This window comes from Mustela nigripes, chromosome 17 (assembly GCF_022355385.1).
Source record: "Mustela nigripes isolate SB6536 chromosome 17, MUSNIG.SB6536, whole genome shotgun sequence".
NCBI lineage: Eukaryota > Metazoa > Chordata > Mammalia > Carnivora > Mustelidae > Mustela > Mustela nigripes.
In genome coordinates this window covers 3510788-3529980 of record NC_081573.1, presented here as the reverse complement: position 1 = coordinate 3529980, position 19193 = coordinate 3510788, and the positions used below count along the sequence as shown (strand labels likewise).

Below are 19193 nucleotides of genomic sequence, written 5' to 3'. Positions count from 1 at the left end.
AGGGCATCTTGGTTCTTTCCACAGTTTGGCGACCGTGGCCATTGCTGCTATAAACATTGGGGTGCAGATGGCCCTTCTTTTCACGACATCTGTATCTTTGGGGTAAATACCCAGTAGTGCAATGGCAGGGTCATAGAGAAGTTCTATTTTTAATTTCTTGAGGGATCTCCACACTGTTCTCCACAGAGGCTGCACCAACTTGCATTCCCACCAACAGTGGAAGAGGGTTCCCCTTTCTCCACATCCTCTCCAACACATGTTGTTTCCTCTCTTGCTGAGTTTCATTCTTCTACATAAAGCTGCCCTGTTTTCCCAGCACCATTTATTGAAGAGACTGTCTTTTTTCCACTGTATATTTTTTCCTGTTTTGTCGAAGATTATTTGACCATAGAGTTGACAGTCCATATCTGGGCTCTCTACTCTGTTCCACAGGTCTATGTGTCTGTTTTTATGCCAGTACCATGCTGTCTTGGTGATCACAGCTTTGGAGTAAAGCTTGAAATCAGGTAACGCGACGCTTCTCGTTTTATTTTTGTTTTTCAACATTTTCTTAGCAATTCGGGGTCTCTTCTGGTTCCATACAAATTTTAGAATTATTTGCTCCAGCTCTTTGGAGAATACCGGTGGAATTTTTATCGGAATAGCATTAAAAGTATATATTCCTCTAGGCAGTACAGTATAGACATTTTAACAATGTTTATTCTTCCGATCCAAGAGCATGGAATGGTCTTCCATCTTTTTTGTGTCTTCTTCAATTTCTTTCATGAGTGTTCTGTAGTTCCTAGAATACAGATCCTTTACCTCTTTGGTTAGGTTTATTCCCAGGTATCTTATGGTCTTGGTGCTATAGTAAATGGAATCAATTCTCTAATTACCCTTTCTGTATTTTCATTGTTAATGTATAAGAAAGCCACTGATTTCTGTACATTGACTTTGTATCCTGCCACGTTGCTGAATTGCCATATGAGTTCTAGTAGTTTGGGTGTGGAGTCTTTTGGGTTTTCCATAGAAAGAATCATGTCATCTGCGAAGAGAGAGAGTTTGACTTCTTCATTGCCAATTTGGATACCTTTTATTTCTCTTTGTTGTCTGATTGCTGTTGCTAGGACTTCTAATACTATGTTGAACAAGAGTGGTGAGAGTGGGCATCCTTGTCTTGTTCCTGATCTCAACAGGAAGGCTGAAGCTTTTTCCCATTGAGGATCATATTTGTTGTGGGTCTTTCATAGATAGATTTTAGGAAGTTCAGCAATGTTCCTTCTATCCCTATATTTCGAAGCGTTTTAATCAGGAACGGATGCTGGATTTTGTCAAATGCTTTTTCTGCATCAATTGAGAGGACCATGTGGTTCTTCTCTCTTATATTAATTTGTTCTATCACATTGATTGATTTGCGAATGTTGAACCATCCTTGTAGCCCAGGGATGAATCCCACCTGGTCATGGTGTTTTTTTGACTGTTTACTCTGCTGTGCAGAAGCTTTTGATCTTGATGAATTCCCAAAAGTTTATTTTCACTTTTGTTTCCTTTGCCTTTGGAGACATATCTTGAAAGAAGTTGCTGTTGCTGATATCGAAGAGATTACTGCCTATGTTCTCGTCTAGGATTCTGATGGATTCCTGTCTCACGTTGAGGTGTTTTATCCATTTCGAGTTTATTTTTGTGTACGGTGTAAGAGAATGGTTGAGTTTCATTCTTCTACATATAGCTTCCCAGTTTTCCTAGCACCATTTATTGAAGAGACTGTCTTTTTTCCACTTATATTTTTTCCTGCTTTGTCGAAGAGTATTTGCCCATAGAGTTGAGGGTCCATATCTGGGCTCTGTACTCTGTTCCACTAGTCTATGTGTCTGTTTTTATGCCAGTACCATGCTGTCTTGGTGATCACAGCTTTGTAATAAAGCTTGAAATCAGGTAATGTGATGCCCCCAGTTTTACTTTTGTTTTTCAACATTTCCTTAGCAATTCGGGGTCTCTTCTGATTCCATACAAATTTCTGGATTATTTGCTCCAGCTCCTTGAAGAATCTTTAAAAAAAAATTATGATGTACTATATGTTGGTTAACTGATAATAATAATAATGGAGAGGAGAAGGGATTTGGGGGAAATCAGAGGGGGAGATGAACCATGAGAGACTGTGGACTCTGAGGAACTAAGTGAAGGTTTTGGAGGAGAGGTTGGGGGGAGGTTGGGTAAGCCTTGTGGTGGGTATTTTGGAGAGCACGTATTGCATGGAGCACTGGGCACGGTACATAAACGATGAATTCTGGAACACTGAAGAGAAATTTTAAAAATAAATATAAAAACTTTTAAAAGATTAGGAGAGAAAAGTTGTAATTGGATGTGGATATAAATAAAACAATGTTGGGGGAAAAAATTAAAAATAAATAAATAAATAAATATTTTGAGGGGAAAAGAAATCAATGTGCCATTCACAGTACCTTACTTGAACCATGGCCCACATTCACTGTATTATGAGAGGTGTGCTTATAATGCCTTCCTGATTGTAACTGAGAGTAGGATAGAATTATCAGAATGACCTCACTTTGTGCAGAAACCAGGTATCTGAATTATTTCTAGAATAAGAAAGTGTGTTTTCAAAATCCACTTCTGGGTCTGTGATGCATTTAGGATAGTAATTGTGTCTCTATTGGAAATATCTGTAGTTTTAGTGCACCAATGCTTATGGTAAGATGCTCTCCTCCTTCAAGGTAGGGTGGGAGGAAGGCAAAGGTAAATCAGTTATGGTTTCAGAAAACAGTTGTGAGGACATATGTTACTCTCTTTGTTTTAATAACATTCTAACCTCAATCACAGGGTCACTACACATTGCACTATGATTTCAACCTCTCATGTGCTTAAAATTTCACATTCTCCACATCCCATGTCATATAATCTCCTGTACTTTAATGCATTGCACAGATTTTACTCCATAGATAAGCATTACACTTAACCCATACATTAATAGCCTGAGGAGTTTATGATGTGAAATTAGTAATTATCTGGTTTCTGTCCTACAGTATTTTATTACAGATTAGTGTTTCATGTATCAGGATTCAGGACAAAATGATATTGTTCAATAATGTCCACTGTATCTGTGTTCCATCAGGACAACAAACAAGGCTTTCTGCTGCCAAGGTAATGTTGCAATAATCTTATGTTGATAAAATACAACTTCTGCAGAGGCAGGTGACTTTCAGATTACACTCTAAATAGTGTATCTGTATTTTATTCAGATCTCTAAAACTTCATTCGTATTTCATATTGACCTATATAGTAAATATTTAAATAGAAATGGAAACTTGTTATAAACCAAATTATAAAATAAACTACTTAAAATGTAAAATAAAATATCAAGGTCTAAGCACTAAACTAAATATAGATGTGAATTATTTGAAAGCACAGCTGACATGGTTTGTTAGTGGAGCACAGTGGTCAGAGAATGGTCTTTGCAAACAGCCTAGCCAGCTTCCGGTCCTCACTCTGCCCCAAACCAGCATGTGAATTTACACAGTTCTCTCAACTTCTTTGCAGCAAACTTCTTCTCTTTACAATGAAAATGATGCAATGCCAGTGCGTACCTCACGCAGTTACGAAGACCTATAAAAATACCAGAAGTACAGCTATAGCGCTGATTCATGCAGAGTAAGTGCTGTTTCAGTATTACGACTTCCGCTCTGGGAAGCTTCTTAACAATAACTAACAACAACAACAACAACAAAAAAACGTAATTATTTCTCAGTGAAAATACTGGATCTGATACGATTAATATGGTTCTCACATGTGCTCAGGCAGGCCCCTCAGGTTCTCAAGATGATGATCAATCCCTGGGAACTGACAGAATGGGGCCAAAACATTTTGCAGTAGGAATGGTCTACTTATCACAGACCATCTAGGGATTCCAGGAGCTTTCTCTCTTCCTTACCATCCTCTCTTTCTTTTCCACCCTTATTACAGATTCAGGTCCACAGTGCTGATTCTTAAGCATCTGTTTTACACCCACTTCCTGATCATTCTCCTTAAAGGTATCCACAAGACAAAACCAGACTCAAGGTGCAACACATTTCCTCACGATTTGGAATGTAATTTTGTCTTCTATCCTCACAATGTTGGCAGGGTGTGTCCAATGGCACCTCCTGCCTCTTCTGCTTCTCTAACCATTTCTCTCAGCCCCAGGAATGACAGACTTCATAGTTTATCTGCAATGTTTAAATCAGTGACACATTCAGAACTGATCTGTCCCATGCTATAAGTAATGACTGAGGTTGGATTTTTTTTTCCATTGTAGGTATCAATTTCAGTTTTCTGAAAATGTATGAAGCATTCTCTCCACTTGCTGTCACTTACCATTGCTTTGTCCAGGTGAAACCACCTCATCTTTAGTACTGACTTTTCCAAGGAAGATCCTGGTACTTCTCTCCACCCCCTCCTACCTCTCAAAGTCTTTGGCAACCCCGCAGAAACAAGCCATCAAAGTTACTCATCATATCCAAATCTTCAATAAGCCTTTTTGTTCATAGGGACGTGTGTTGCTATCATTTAGAGGAAAACGTGCTGAATGGCAGAATGGCTTCTAGGGACTTGGCAATAGCAACAATATATTTATCACAGACAACAGTTGGAATCCTGGGCAATTTCTCTCTTCCTTTCCATGATCTCTGCCATTACTACACTGAAGGTAGATTGAGACCCACAGGTTCGCTTCTCAAACACCTGATTATAGCCAACTCCTTGCTAATGCTATCAAAAGGAGTTCCCCAGACATCAGCAGCTTTGGGGTTGAAATATTTCTACCATGATTTGGGACTCAGACTTCTTTTGTACATCCATAGAATGGGCAGGGAAGTGTGCATCAGCAATATCTGCCTCCTGAGTATCTTCCAGAACATCATGATCAGCCCCATGAATTCCTGCTGGAAGGATTTTAAAGTCAAAGCCCCAGAGTATGTCAGCTTCTCCATTTCTCTCTGCTGGATCATGCACATAATGGTAAATTTTATCATGCCTATGTATGTGCTTTATATATCAGGGAAACAGAGCAGCAGAAAAGTCACAAAGAAAAAGGACTTTGGAGTCTGTTCTACTTCCAGTTATGAGACAACTGCAGGGTTAATTTTTATAGCACTGGTAGTATTCCCTGAAGCTTCATTCTGTGTGCTCACAATCTGGGCCAGTGGCTCCATGGTCTTCTTCCTGCACAGGCACAGGCAGCGGGTCCAGCACATTCACAGGCCTAATAACGTCTCCCCTAGATTCTCTGCTGAGTCCAGAACCACCCAGAGCACCCTTGCCCTGGTGACCACCTTTGTGTCTTTTTCCTTCCTCTTTTCCATCTTTCAAGTTGGTGCTGTTTTTATTTATAATCCCAATTGGTGGTTAGTGAAGACCTCTGACCTCAGTTCTATGTGTTTTCCAGTGGCCAGGCCCTTTATGCTCAGGAGCCGAGACTCTACAGTAACTAGGGTCTGCTTTGTGAGGACAAGAAACACAAAATCCCCTATTCTCACCAGAAAAATATAAATTTTGTATGATTTTGCACAATTTCCAGTTGTTTATTCTCATTAGCCTCAAAAAGTCAACAGAGAATCTTAGAGAGAAGATCTGTATCTTTCTAAGGTAAAACCTACGGGTATTCAGGATTTCCTCAGATGCCTGAATGTCAGGACAATGTGGGCATAGCTGAGGTGAATAAATCAGGGTAGCCTCATCCAGATACATAGTATCTTACTGATAATGGTCTTTTTTTTTTTAATTTCCTCATTTGAATTCAATTTAGTTAATACATAATGTATTAAAATTTCCAGGGTAAAATTTAGTGATTCATCAGTTGCATATAATATCCTATGCTCATTACATTAGTGCCCTCCTTAATGTCCATCACCCAATTACCCTTTCCCCCATCTCTCCTCCAATCTTAACCAAATATTGCTTGAGGTAAGCTGAATGGATGTGATCCTAGCCCTTTGTCAGATTAATTACAGCATTTGAACTGATGTTTTCATGGGAAACCGTGTGAGGAAATAATGCACTCCATAAATCAGTGTTGGATATTGTTGGAAGATGGTCTAATATGGGTTTTCATGTATGCTCATGCTCTGTGAAAAGAAGCATGAACAGCTTATATTCAAAGCTGTGTTTAGAAAAGAACCTTGGGGGGCACCTGAGTTGCACGGTCAGCTAAGCATCCACCTTTTGGTTTTGGCTCAGGTCTTGATCTCAGGGTCATAAGATAAAGCTCCATGTTAGGCTCCATGCAAGGGAGGAGTCTACTTGAGATTTTCTTTCTCCCTCTCTCTCTGCCCCTCCCCCTGTCCTCATGCTTTCTCTCACCTTCTCTCTCTGTCTCTCTCTCAAATAAATAAATAAATCTTTGGAAGAAAAGAAAACAAAAGGAAAGAAAATAAAACAAAAGGAAAGAAATGAAAAGAGCCTTGGAATAAATGAAACAAGATGGGATCAGGAGGGAGACAAACCATAAAAGACTCTTAATCTCACAAAACAAACTGAGGGTTGCTGGGGGTGGGTAGGGACAGGGTAGTTGGGTTATGGACATTGGGGAAGGTATGTGCTATGGTGAGTGCTATGAAGTGTAAACCTGGTGATTCACAGACCTGTACCCCTGGGGCTAATATTATATTACATGTTAATTTAAAAATTTTAAAAAAGAAAAGAAAAGAGCTCTGGAACACTAGACTGACTTATCTACTATACAAGGAAATAAAGATAATGTCTTCCTCAGGAGCAGAGAGCAAAGCAGATGAGCTAGCAGTCCCCTTTAAAAGACTCCATTTTCCTGTACTCGGGCTTTCTCAAGTGTGATGAAAACAAAATGCATGTGTAGAATTAATCTGCAGCACCATGCTTGGAATAAGGTTGGAAAGCAAGGGGACCAAGGGAAACTGTTGCAATCAGGATATTCATGCTGCCTTCTGTGCCCTGCTCCCGCTTGCTCTCTCTAAATTAAATAAGTAAATCCTTAAAAAAAAAAAAAAAAACAGATTCAGAGATAGACACATAGATGACAGAAAACAGATGATAGATTAGATAGATGACAGATCTCTAAAAGTTGGATTATGTGATGAGCTCTGGGTGTTATACACAACTCATGAATCACTGAACACTACATCAAAAACTAATGATGTACTATAGATTGAATAACTGAACTTAATAAAAAAAAATAAAACTTGGTTTATTCTAAAGCAAAAGCTCACCTATTCTCTAAATCAAAATAAATTTAGATATTCAGATTAGGATGGAGACAGGCAAGGGCCAACGGATTTCTATCCAAGTGGAGAAGGAAGTTAAGTTGTTTGGGCAGTCTGGCTACATGGCAGACAGGACAGCAGGACCAGTAGGTGGGGGCATTGCATAGGAACAGGGTGATGATTCAAAAGTCCTCATAGGCAGAGCAGAAATGGAAAATGGAAGAAAAACAACTATTATAAGAGGATACCAAGTCTTTGCCCTAGAGTGCCCTGGTACCTTCTCTCTGTCATTCTTACAATGTCTTTTTTTTTTAATTTTTTATTTTTTATTAACATATATTTTTATCCCCAGGGGTACAGGTCTGTGAATCACCAGGTTACACACTTCACAGCACTCACCAAAGCACATACCCTCCCCAATGTCCATAATCCCACCCCCTTCTCCCAAACCCCCTCCCCCCAGCAACCCTCAGTTTGTTTTGTGAGATTAAGAGTCACTTATGGTTTGTCTCCCTCCCAATCCCATCTTGTTTCATTTATTCTTCTCCTACCCATTTAAGCCCCCATGTTGCAAATGACATATCAGATAAAGGACTAGTGTCCAGAATCTATAAAGAACTTAGCAAACTCAACACCCAAAGAACAAATAATCCAATCAAGAAATGGGAAGAGGACATGAACAGACATTTCTGCAAAGAAGACACCCAGATGGCCAACAGACACATGAAAAAGTGCTCCATATCACTTGGCATCAGGGAAATACAAATCAAAACCACAATGAGATATCACCTCACACCAGTCAGAATGGCTAAAATCAACAAATCAGGAAATGACAGATGCTGGCGAGGATGCGGAGAAAGGGGAACCCTCCTACACTGTTGGTGGGATTACAATGTCTTTTTATTTATGTATTTTTTTACAATGTCTTTTGAAAATCCATATAGTTCATGGAGATTTTTATGTGTGAATGCAGTCTTTTGAGAATGTACTCTGGAGCCTCATTTTGACATCTGTCCTTCCACGCAGCAATGTCTAATTTTATGGGGAAGACTGAGGTGAGAACATAGGAGTTCCTGATAGTGTAAACTCCCGGAAATAAGGACAAATTCCTGAGAAATCTTTAGCCATTCAAGGCCGTGGAACTAGTACAGTAAAAAAAAGATCTCTGCTAGGATACAGATAGACCCCGCTGATATCTGGGTCATGTGTACAACCAACAGAGTGACCCTAAAGATAATGTTTATATGATGAGATAAAGGAAGTAAAATAAATGGGTGTCCAGGGGAGCAGAGAGATCAAATTGGTGCTGCAAGGTTGGAATTGGATAGGTTGAACAGTGGGGACACAGGTAAAATTCTTGGTGTGCTGTCCTGACCCAGTTGAGAGGTCGTGGTTGGAGGCAAGTCATTCCTCCCCTGCTGAGCTGCTGATTAAGTCCATATGTCAAACCACAGTGAGCCTTGTTCCATTGTAACCTGTCTCAATCCCATTCCGATCTCTTCAGCTCCACAATAGCCTTGAAAACCAACCACCCTGCAACTACAGTAACAGTGAAAATCAGCAGCCTAGCAGCCACAGGAGGGGGCAAGAATGCTACTGGAACTCCCCAAAACTCAACCCCAGGGAACTTTCACTTTTTAACCTATCTGCCAGCTTACTGAAAATATATTCTCGTGGCTTTTCTCTCTTTGATCTGACTCTGAGCTTGCTCTGTGCATTTGGGCATTCACCAGAAACAATCAGTGGCCATTGTTTAACACTGCAGCCTTTGGAAGGTGACAGTGTGTGGGTATGTGATCCAGCAGCATAAGAAGAGGGCACACAGAAAGTGAGAGAACAGGATAAGAGGAGGTGATGGGAGGACCCAGAGGTTTGGGATATAGGGAGTGCAGATAAAGAGACAATGCAGGGGGATAAAAGGCAAAAGTTTAAATTTTGCTTAGGAGTTAAACTGCAAGGCCAGGCTTAGGATTACAAGGGGACAAAATGTGCAGGGAAAGTAAGGGCAAGGGAGTTATTAGGATCTGGGTGGAAAAGGTATACAGGATGGAATGGGAAAAGGGAATAATGGCAATGGAGAGATGGTGGGCAAGCATGATAAAATGTAAGAACTATATCTATGAACCATCTTGATGACCTTGGATTTGATCATGGTTCCTTAGACATAACAACAAAAGCACAATCAACAGGTGAAAAAATATATAAATCGGACTTCATTATAACTAAAACATTAGTACATCAAAAAACACTATCAGGAGAGTGACAGACACCATACAGGAGAAAACACTTGCCAATCATATACCTGCTAAGATGGTAGTGTCTATAATACAAAGAACTCTTATATCTCAACAAGACAGAAACAGAATTTGAAAATGGATAAAGGATTAAAGAGATATTTCTCTGAAGAAAATATGCAGATGGCAAGAAGCACATGAAAAGATGCTCAGTGCCATTAGTCATCTGGGAAATGCAAATCAAAACTGCAATGAGTCACACCCATTAGAATGGCTCCTATAAAAACAAAAAATTTTTGTGAGAGCGTAGAGAAATTGCAACACTTGAGCATTTCTGGTGGAGATGTAAAATTGTGCATCTGCTATAGAAAATAGTACGGCAGCCCTTCACAAAATTAAACATAAAATTACTGTATGATCCAGCAATTTCATTTCTGGGTATACCAGAAGTGGTAAGGAAAGGGGAAAGAATTCCTCTTTCCAGAAGAATGGGAAGCAGTAATTCAAAAAGGTATGAATGAGATGCACTTGAAACGGACAGCAGGGAGCACTGGGTGATATAGGCAAACACTGAATCATGGAACACTACATCAAAAACTAATGATGGGGGCGCCTGGGTGGCTCAGTGGGTTAAAGCCTCTGCCTTCTGCTCAGGTCATGATTCCAGGGTCCTGGGATGGAGCCCCACGTCGGGCTCTCTGCTCAGCAGGGAGCCTGCTTCCTCCTCTCTCTCTCTCTCTCTCTCTCTCTCTCTCTGCCTGCCTCTCTGCCTACTTGTAATCTCTGCCTGTCAAATAAATAAATAAATAATCTTAAAAAAAATAACTAATGATGTACGGTATGGTGACTAACATAACAAAAGAAATAAAAATAAAATAAAATAAGCTGGATACTCTTAACAGCCAGAGTAAATGAGGCAGAAAAACGAATTAGTGATCTAGAAAATAAGCTGATATGGGATAGGCAGCCAGAAGCACATGAGAACATGAGCATTTGGCCCTAACTCTGTTTTTCTAGGCCATGGTGCCCTACATTCTCAGAGAGTAGACCTCAACTACAAAACATCCTCTTTGCTAGCCTAACCACAACCCACATCCTAGATGAGCCCTGGACAGAGCCCTGTAAAAAACCTGCTGTCTCCTGCTATAGCGGGCCAAGAATTGACTTCTCCCCCTCTGGTATCCCCCCATGGGTACAGCTGCAACCCTCTCACATCCTTAAAAACCCCAGCCTGACAGAAGCTCAGGGCCAACATTCTTCTAGACATCTGGCCCCTCTCCTCCCTTGCGGAGTGAATAAACTCTCTCCTGCTCATCACAGCGCTTGCGCAGCTCTTTGCCTTCAGTGTCACTGGCCATCCTAAAGCAGTATTTCTTACCTGGATGAATTCCCCAATGTCTGATGAGACATGACTTCCGGGCAAAGGTTTTCCTACATCCGCCCCATTCATAGTGCTTCTCCCCAAGGTGAGTTCTCTGATAGATAATTAGGTACATTCTTGAGTAAAGCATCTTCCACAGTCTCTGAGTTCACAGGATTTCTCACCTGATGTGAGCACATGAGACTCACACACAGCCACCATGTGCAGAATGTTTAGTGAGGTAGCTTGCTGAAGAGAGCTTTCCTACACTTGCTGCACATGAAGAGTTTCACCACAAAGTGACTACTCTGAGGTACAATGAGATATGACTTCTGAGAGAAGACTTCCCCACACTGATCAAGCATAATGTGGTATGCCAGATGGAATCCTAGAAAAGAAAAAGGACAGTAGGTGAAACAGTAATATAGACTTTAGTTAATGATAATGTAACAATATTAGCTCATTCATTGAAACAAGTGTAACACATTAATGTTAGATGTTAACTGGATGTAACAAATATACCACATTAAAGTCAAATGTTAACTGGAAACTGGATGTGGGATATATGGGAACTCTTTGTATCATCTATGCACATTTTTCTTTCTGTAAATCTAAAACTGGCCTGAAAAATATAGTTTAGAGGGGAAAAAAATTAACCATAGCCAGGCTACAGAACAGCTAGTATACAAGGGGAAAGAATACGGTACCTGGGTTACTCAGTCGGTTAATGTTCAACTCTTGATTTCAGCACAGGTCATGATCTCAGGGTCGTGGGATCAAGCACCACATTGGGCTCCACATGCAGCACATAGTGTCTGCTTGAGATTCTCTCTCTCCCTTTCCTTCTGCGCCTCCCCAGGCTTGTGTGCTCTCTCTGAATAAATATTTTTTTTTAATTTTTTTAAATAAAAAGGAAGGACATAAGGAATTATTGGGGTATGAAGATAGTTTCCATTTCTGATCTGTATAATGAAAGAAGAGCAGCACAGGGGAGGTATTCTGGAGGCAAGCAAATATGGGCCTGCAGGCCAAATGTGACGATTGTCAACTTGGGAAACACCAGCATAGAACCGATACCATCAGCTTTCAGAGGGAAGAAATTACTGAGGGAGTTACAATAAAAGTCAAGAACAGAAAATGGAGAACAGAAAAGCCAAGAACAGAAAGTGGGAAACTGTTAGAATATGAAGACCTAGGACTAGTTCATTTTTTGCTGCTCTTCTGATACAGGCAAGCAACTTCTGCAGCTGTTCTTTCCAGTGACAATTCTTCTGTGTCCAAATCTGCAGTATGTGGTCTCCAGTCAAGAGCATCTTCAGAAAAGATGAATTCCTAGTCCCATGACACCTCTCCTCCTCACTTCATTTATCATTAATGGGAAGCTGGGAACTATGGATTCAGGAGAAAATTCACTTTAGGTGGAACAGTAATGATGGTCACTTCTGAGTGCTCAACCAAAATGGCATGTCCGTAGGCTCTAACCAGTGCTGCTAGGCCAAAAGCTGAATGGAGCAGGCAGGAGGATCTTGGTGGCTTCTGAGCACATATATACCAAGAGCTCCACCAAGATGCTGAGAAAACCTGAAAACACAATGACCACTTCTGAGATACTCTCAATATTTCCTCTAAAAGCATGTTCTGGGGTTACCTGAGGGTAGATCAACTTGCTAGTAGTCATTATGAGTTTTACCCAAGGAGTACACTGGAAAGCACATAAGATTTGAGGGGAAATATGCCTGGTTTTAGTCCCAGTTAGTCTATATACTTGCTTAGGGCCTTCTTAGCAATAATTAAGTGAGTCACAAAAACCACTACTTCTCTGACACACAGCCTTTGTAATAGTTAAAACATGGATAAAGATACAGAACTCACAGGTATCAAATATGTCACAGTGCCTTTTAGTAATAACAATTTCTAGTAACATTGGAGGGAAATAATGTATTAGTTAATAAACAAGCAATATACAGTTTTTTAATTTCATCCTCAATTATTCCTATGTTAAAACAAAGGAAACTAGAATAGAGAGTAGAAAGACTACCTAAAAGCAAGCCATTTTGCTAAATAAAATAACATAAACTCAAGAATATTTCTGAAAAACTTCAAGGGAATTTCCAAGATTATAAACAAGGTGATCTTCTAAATCACTGCATACAACAAAAGCTAAAATGCATAACCTATGCAGCAGGAATTATAAGGTAAAATAAACTAAAAGGAAACAAATGATTTTTTAAAAAGCAAGATTTAAAATGGAGTGAGAGACAGTACTGGGTTGAGACAGCAAACGCAAATAGGAAAGATGACCATTAAAAGGCAAAGCTGAGGGGAGGAAAGACAGTGGAAGAGTAGGGGCTCCTGTTTCTGAGTTCAGCTGGATTCCCTATCAAACCATTTTGAACACCCAATGAAATCAGCTTGAGATGTAAGAATACACATCTGGATTTCTACAAGCAGAAAAGCAACAGCTTTTTGCAAGGTAGGACATGGGGAGTCGTGAATCTTTGGGGAGATACTGGAAAATAAACAAGGGGAGCAAGTCTCCATAAGCTGGCTACTAGAAACTGATATAACACCAGAGCACAGAATCGGAACCCTTGGAAATCTGCTCTAGTGAGAGACTCCCTCTCTGAAAGGGGCTCTGGAAATGAAAAGGCATAATTCTAGTAGGGCATTGGGGTCTTGGGAGACGAGGAGCCACAGAGTGAAAAAGGGGGTGCCTGAACCAGTAGTCTCCAAGCAGTGGAGCCAGGAAGCAGGTTATGGTCAATGGGCTTAGGAAGGGACTCTTAGTTGCCATCGTGCTAAGCCTGGGGGTTGATGATTACACACTCCCTGAGCAGCCTAAAAAAGTCTGGAACCTGTGCCCGACCAGGCAAAAACTCGCAAGGCGGCAGCAGCCTGGAAAGGACATCAGAGCAACAGCTAGACGTGATCCAGAAGCTTTGGGTGCATACAGGAGCCTGCCACCACTTGTAGTTTTAGTCACAGGGTATAGTGGCACTTCTGGGCCCCTGGGACTATCTTTGGAAAAGCTTCGGTGGGCATGCACCATGGGAGTCTGCAGTTTCCAGTGGCACCTAGAGAAGAGGAGACTGTCCTGGAGGGTTTATTGAAGAGGGCAGACCGTGAATTTTCTGCTCTGGGCCAGAGGTTTGGGGGAGGCCATTTTTGCTGATCCTTTGAAGAGGCACAAAAAGCCTCCAGGAAACAAAAGTCATGCAGAACATGGGCTTCCACTGATCCCACCCTCCTTACAGTGGGTGGGGAAACTGCACCAGCCATGTTACCTAAGAAACAGCGGCAGATCTCTCCCTTTTCATTCATAATTTTATGTATTTGAGCTTTCTCTCTTTTCTTTTGGATTAGTGTCGCCAATGGTTTATCGATCTTCTTGATTCTTTCAAAAAACCAGCTTCTAGTTTCATTGATACGTTCTACTGTATCTCTGGTTTCTACCTCATCGATCTCAGCTCTAATCTTGATGGTTTCCCTTCTTATGTGTGGAGCTGGTTTGATTTGTTGTTGGTTCTCCAGTCCTTTAAGGTGTAGAGACAGCTGCTATGTTCTGGATTTTTCTATTTTTTGAGGGAGGCTTGGATGGCTATGTATTTCCCCCTTAGGACAGCCTTTGCTGTATCCCATAGGTTTTGAACTGAAGTGTCTTCATTCTCATTGGTTTCCATGAATTGTTTCAGTTCTTCCTTGATCTCCTGGTTGATCCAAGCATTCTTTTTTTTTTTTTTTTTTTTTTTTTAAGACTCCATTCACTTATTTGACAGGCAGAGATCACAAGCAGGCAGAGAGGCAGGCAGAGAGAGAGAGAGAGCTGGAAGCAGGCTCCCTGCTGAGCAGAGAGCCCTATGCAGGGCCCAATCCCAGGACCCCGGGATCATGACCTGAGCTGAAAGAAGAGGCTTTAACCCACTGAGCTACCCAGGTGCCCCTGATCCAAGCATTCTTAAGTAAGGTGGTCTTTAGCTTCCAGGTGTTTGAGTTCCTTCTGAACTTTTTCTTGTGATTGAGCTCCAGTTTCAAAGCATTGTGATCTGAGAATGTGGGGAATAATCTCAGTCTTTTGGTACCGGTTGAATCCTGATTTGAGACCCAGTATGTGGTCTATTCTGGAGAAAGTTCCATGTGCACTTGAGAAGAATGAGTATTCTGTTGTTTTAGGGTGGAATGTTCTGTATATATCTATGAGGTCCATCTTGTCCAATGTGTCATTCAATGCTCTTGTTTCTTTATTGATTTTCTGCTTCGATGATCCGTCTATTTCTGAGAGAGGCCTGTTAAGATCTCCAACGATTAGTGTATTCATATCAATATGACTCTTTATCTTGATTAACAGTTTTCTTATGTAATTGGCTGCTCCCATATTGGGGGTATAGATATTTACAATGATTAGATCATCTTGGTGGATAGTCCCTTTAAGAATGATGTAGTGTGGGGCGCCTGGGTGGCTCAGTGGGTTAAGCCGCTGCCTTCGGCTCAGGTCATGATCTCAGGGTCCTGGGATCGAGTCCCGCATCGGGCTTTCTGCTCAGCAGGGAGCCTGCTTCCCTCTCTCTCTCTCTGCCTGCCTCTCCATCTACTTGTGATTTCTCTCTGTCAAATAAAAAAAAAAAAATCAAAAAAAAAAAGAATGATGTAGTGGGAGGAGATCAGGTGACACAACCAGCTGACTCCCATAGAGGAAGACCCTGTGGCTACTAGGGCTCTTGCAGCCACGGTTGCCCGGCCGGGGATTCGAGCCTTACTATCATCGTCAGAATGTCGGGCAAAGACCGAATTGAAATCTTTCCCTCGCGCATGGCACAGACCATCATGAAGGCTCGATTAAAAGGAGCACAGACAGGTCGAAACCTCCTGAAGAAAAAATCTGATGCCTTAACCCTTCGATTTCAACAGATCCTAAAGAAGATAATAGAGACTAAAATGTTGATGGGTGAAGTGATGAGAAAAGCTGCCTTCTCACTTGCTGAGGCCAAGTTCACAGCAGGGGACTTCAGCACCACAGTTATCCAGAATGTTAATAAAGCCCAAGTGAAGATCCGAGCTAAGAAAGATAACATACCAGATGTTACTTTGCCAGTGTTTGAACATTACCATGAAGGAACTGATAGTTACGAGCTGACTGGTTTAGCCAGAGGTGGGGAACAGTTGGCTCAATTAAAGAGGAATTATGCCAGAGCAGTGGAATTACTGGTGGAACTAGCTTCACTGCAGACTTCCTTTGTTACTTTGGATGAAGCCATTAAGATCACCAACAGGCGGGTAAATGCTATTGAACATGTCATCATTCCCCGGATTGAACGTACCCTTGCTTATATCATCACAGAGCTGGATGAGAGGGAGAGAGGAGAGTTCTATAGGTTAAAGAAAATACAGGAGAAGAAAAAGATTCTCAAGGAAAAATCGGAGAAAGACTTGGAGCAACGGAGGGCAGCTGGCGAGGTGATGGAGCCTGCTAATCTTTTGGCTGAAGAGAAGGATGAGGATCTTCTGTTTGAATAATCTTTCCTGCTCTGGTTATTTCACAAGCCCTAACATGGCACCATCTTAAATCACGATGTGTAGGTTTGGTATGTGTGGCTGTTTATTTTTTGGCCTAAGAATTCACTGGTGGTTAAATTTTCCTGGATGTTGGTTTTGGGACTACCTTTGCAAAATCCTAATCAGCAACCATTTATCACTTGAGATTTGTAGAATCTCAAAGGAACCTGTAGAATTTATTCGGCAGAAGCAGTACCCTGTTCCATGTGCATCTGTTCAAGTGATCTGCTTACCAAGCATATTAGGAAATTCCCCTTAGGAAATAGCAGTGGCCTCGGGCCAGCTGTTGCTGTAGCAGCCTGCTTCCTTCCTGCTCCGACACTGGGGCACTGTTGTCTGAGAGTGCTGCCGCCGTCCTGTGTAACCCTGATGCTTCCTCTCAAGCTTTATGAAACCTTCACTATTTTTCCTTGCATGACAGGTCTCTGTCCTATCTGTCATGGGAGTTCTGCCAATTTTAATGTGATTATGGTATAAACAGTAAAATGATAAAAAAAAAAAAAAGAATGATGTAGTGTCCTTCTGTATCTCTGACTACAGTCTTTAGTTTAAAATCTAATTTGTCTGATAGGAGAATCACTACCCTGGCCTTCTTTTGAGGCCCATTGGCATGAAAGATGCTTCTCCATCCCTTCACTTTCAGTCTGGGTGTATCTTTAGGTTCAAAATGGGTCTCTTGTAGACAACATATAGATGGGTCCTGTCTTTTTATCCAGTCTGCAACCCTGTGCTGTTTTATGGGCGCATTTAGGCCATTCACATTGAGGGTGATTATTGATAGATGTGTTTTTATTGACATCGTGTTACCATTGAAGTCTTTCTTTCTGTAGATTGTCTCTATATTTCTGTTCAATGTTATTCTTGGGCTTTTTCTTCCTTTAAAGAAACCCCCTTAATATTTCCTGCAATATTGGCTTGGTGGTTGCATAGTCTTTTAAGCCTTGCTGGTCTTGGAAACTCTTTATCTCTCCATCCATTTTGAATGTCAGTCTTGCTGGATAAAGTATTCTTGGCTGCATGTTCTTCCCATTCAGTGCCCTGAATATATCTTTCCAGCCCTTTCTGGCTTGCCAGGTCTCTGTGGAAAGGTCTGACGTTATTCTGATGGGCTTTCCTCTGTACGTAAGGATCTTCTTTGTCCTAGCTGCTTTCAAGAGGTTCTGCCTACAATTATAATTCTTCATTCTTACTATTAGGTGTCTCGAGGACTTCCGAGATTCTGTAATCTTGGGGGGAAACCTTTCGGCCTCTAGTACATGAACGCTGGCTCAATTCATGAGATTCAGAAAATTTTCATGAAGAGCTTGTTCCACTATATCTTCTAGATTTCTTTCTTTCTCCTCCCCTTCAGGGATTCCAATAATTCTGATGTTGGAATGTTTCATGGCATCGTTTATTTCCCTGATTCTGTTTTCGTGGCTTCTAAGCCGTTTGTTCCAGGCTTCCTCCTGATCCTTTCTCTCTATCTGTTTGTCCTCCAGATCACTAATTCTATCTTCTGTCTCAGTTATTCTAGCGTTGAGAGAATTTAGATTAGTTTGGAACTCATTGAGAGCATTGTGAAGCTCATCCCTGGTAGCTTTCAGCTCTTCCCTAATATTGAAAACATGATCTCTGGTCGTTTTCAGTTCGGCCCTAATCAATACCATTTGGTCACCCATGGCTTTCTCCAACCTAGCTATTTCTTGGATAATTGTTAGCCTGAATTCTCTTTCCGACATATTGTCTATGTTGATAGCCGTTAGCTCTGTTGCAGAAGGTCCATCCTCTGTATTTTTCTTCTGTTGGGCATTCCTCCTCCTAGTCATTTTGGTGAGAGATGGCTGAACAGATGTAGCTGGATGTATCGACTATGGTGCAATCAAGGTGCACCCTGAAACGCTTCTGAGGAATCAGGGTTCCCCACCCAAATGAGAGGAAAAAGAAAAGGAAAAGAAAAAAAGAGAGAGGGAGAGAGACAGGAACGAAAGGTGAGATAAAAGAGAAGGTTCAGCCCAAATGGGCCCCAAGGTAAGATTTACGAAGTATACAAACAAACCCAGACAAACAAAAAGACTGATAAAATTATATGATAAGATAATATATATATGTATGTATGTATATATATATTTGCATATATATGCAAATAAAGGAAGAAACTCGTCAAAAAGAATCCCGAGTATAAGACTTATATACTATCAGGACAAACACAAAAACACAGAAATACTGGTGGAAGAAAAAGATGGGAGAGTGGTTGTAAATTCTCAGTGTGGGTGAGGAAGGTTGTTTTGATTCTTCCTGGAAGTATCTTGATATCTTTGTTAAAGGACTCAACTTTCCTAAGATAAAGGGGGATTAGGAATTGGTTTACCTATAGGGGTAGCATTGATTGGGGAAAGGGGATTACCTTGAAGTTTAACTCTATATCAAACTATATGAATATTTGAAAATAAAAATTTAAAAAAGGAATAAACTAGACTAAACAGGAAAAATATACATTGGAAAAAAGACAGTCTCTTCAATAAATGGTGCTGGGAAAACTGGGCAGCTGTATGTAGAAGAATGAAACTCGACCATTCTCCTACACCATACACAAAGATAAACTCAAAATGGATAAAAGGCCTCAACATGAGACAGGAATCCATCAGAATCCTAGAGGAGAACATAGGCAGTAATCTCCTTGATATCAGCCACAGCAACTTCTTTCAAGATATGTCTCCAAAGGCAAAGGAAACAAAAGCGAAGATAAACTTTTGGGACTTCATCAAGATCAAAAGCTTATGCACAGCAAAGGACACAGTCAAGAAAACAAAGAGGCAACCCATGGAATGGGAGAAGATATTTGCAAATGACAGTACAGACAAA

General features: G+C 40.9%; 2 protein-coding genes across 2 annotated transcripts; both read left to right on the top strand.

Moving 5' to 3' along the window:
- Nucleotides 1–4566: 4566 nt before the first annotated feature.
- LOC132005488 (vomeronasal type-1 receptor 4-like) lies at nucleotides 4567–5520 on the top strand. The gene has a single exon (XM_059382677.1). The coding sequence runs from the start codon at nucleotides 4567–4569 to the stop codon at nucleotides 5518–5520; it is 954 nt and encodes a 317-aa protein (XP_059238660.1).
- A 9991-nt stretch (nucleotides 5521–15511) lies between these two features.
- Nucleotides 15512–16856, top strand: LOC132005493 (V-type proton ATPase subunit D-like). The gene has a single exon (XM_059382683.1). The coding sequence runs from the start codon at nucleotides 15567–15569 to the stop codon at nucleotides 16308–16310; it is 744 nt and encodes a 247-aa protein (XP_059238666.1). The 5' UTR covers nucleotides 15512–15566; the 3' UTR covers nucleotides 16311–16856.
- Nucleotides 16857–19193: the final 2337 nt, after the last annotated feature.

Excerpts from the sequence above, each read along its gene's own strand:
- LOC132005493 (XM_059382683.1), top strand. The coding sequence starts at position 15,567 with ATGTCGGGCAAAGACCGAATTGAAATCTTTCCCTCGCGCATGGCACAG.
- LOC132005488 (XM_059382677.1), top strand. The coding sequence starts at position 4,567 with ATGGCTTCTAGGGACTTGGCAATAGCAACAATATATTTATCACAGACA.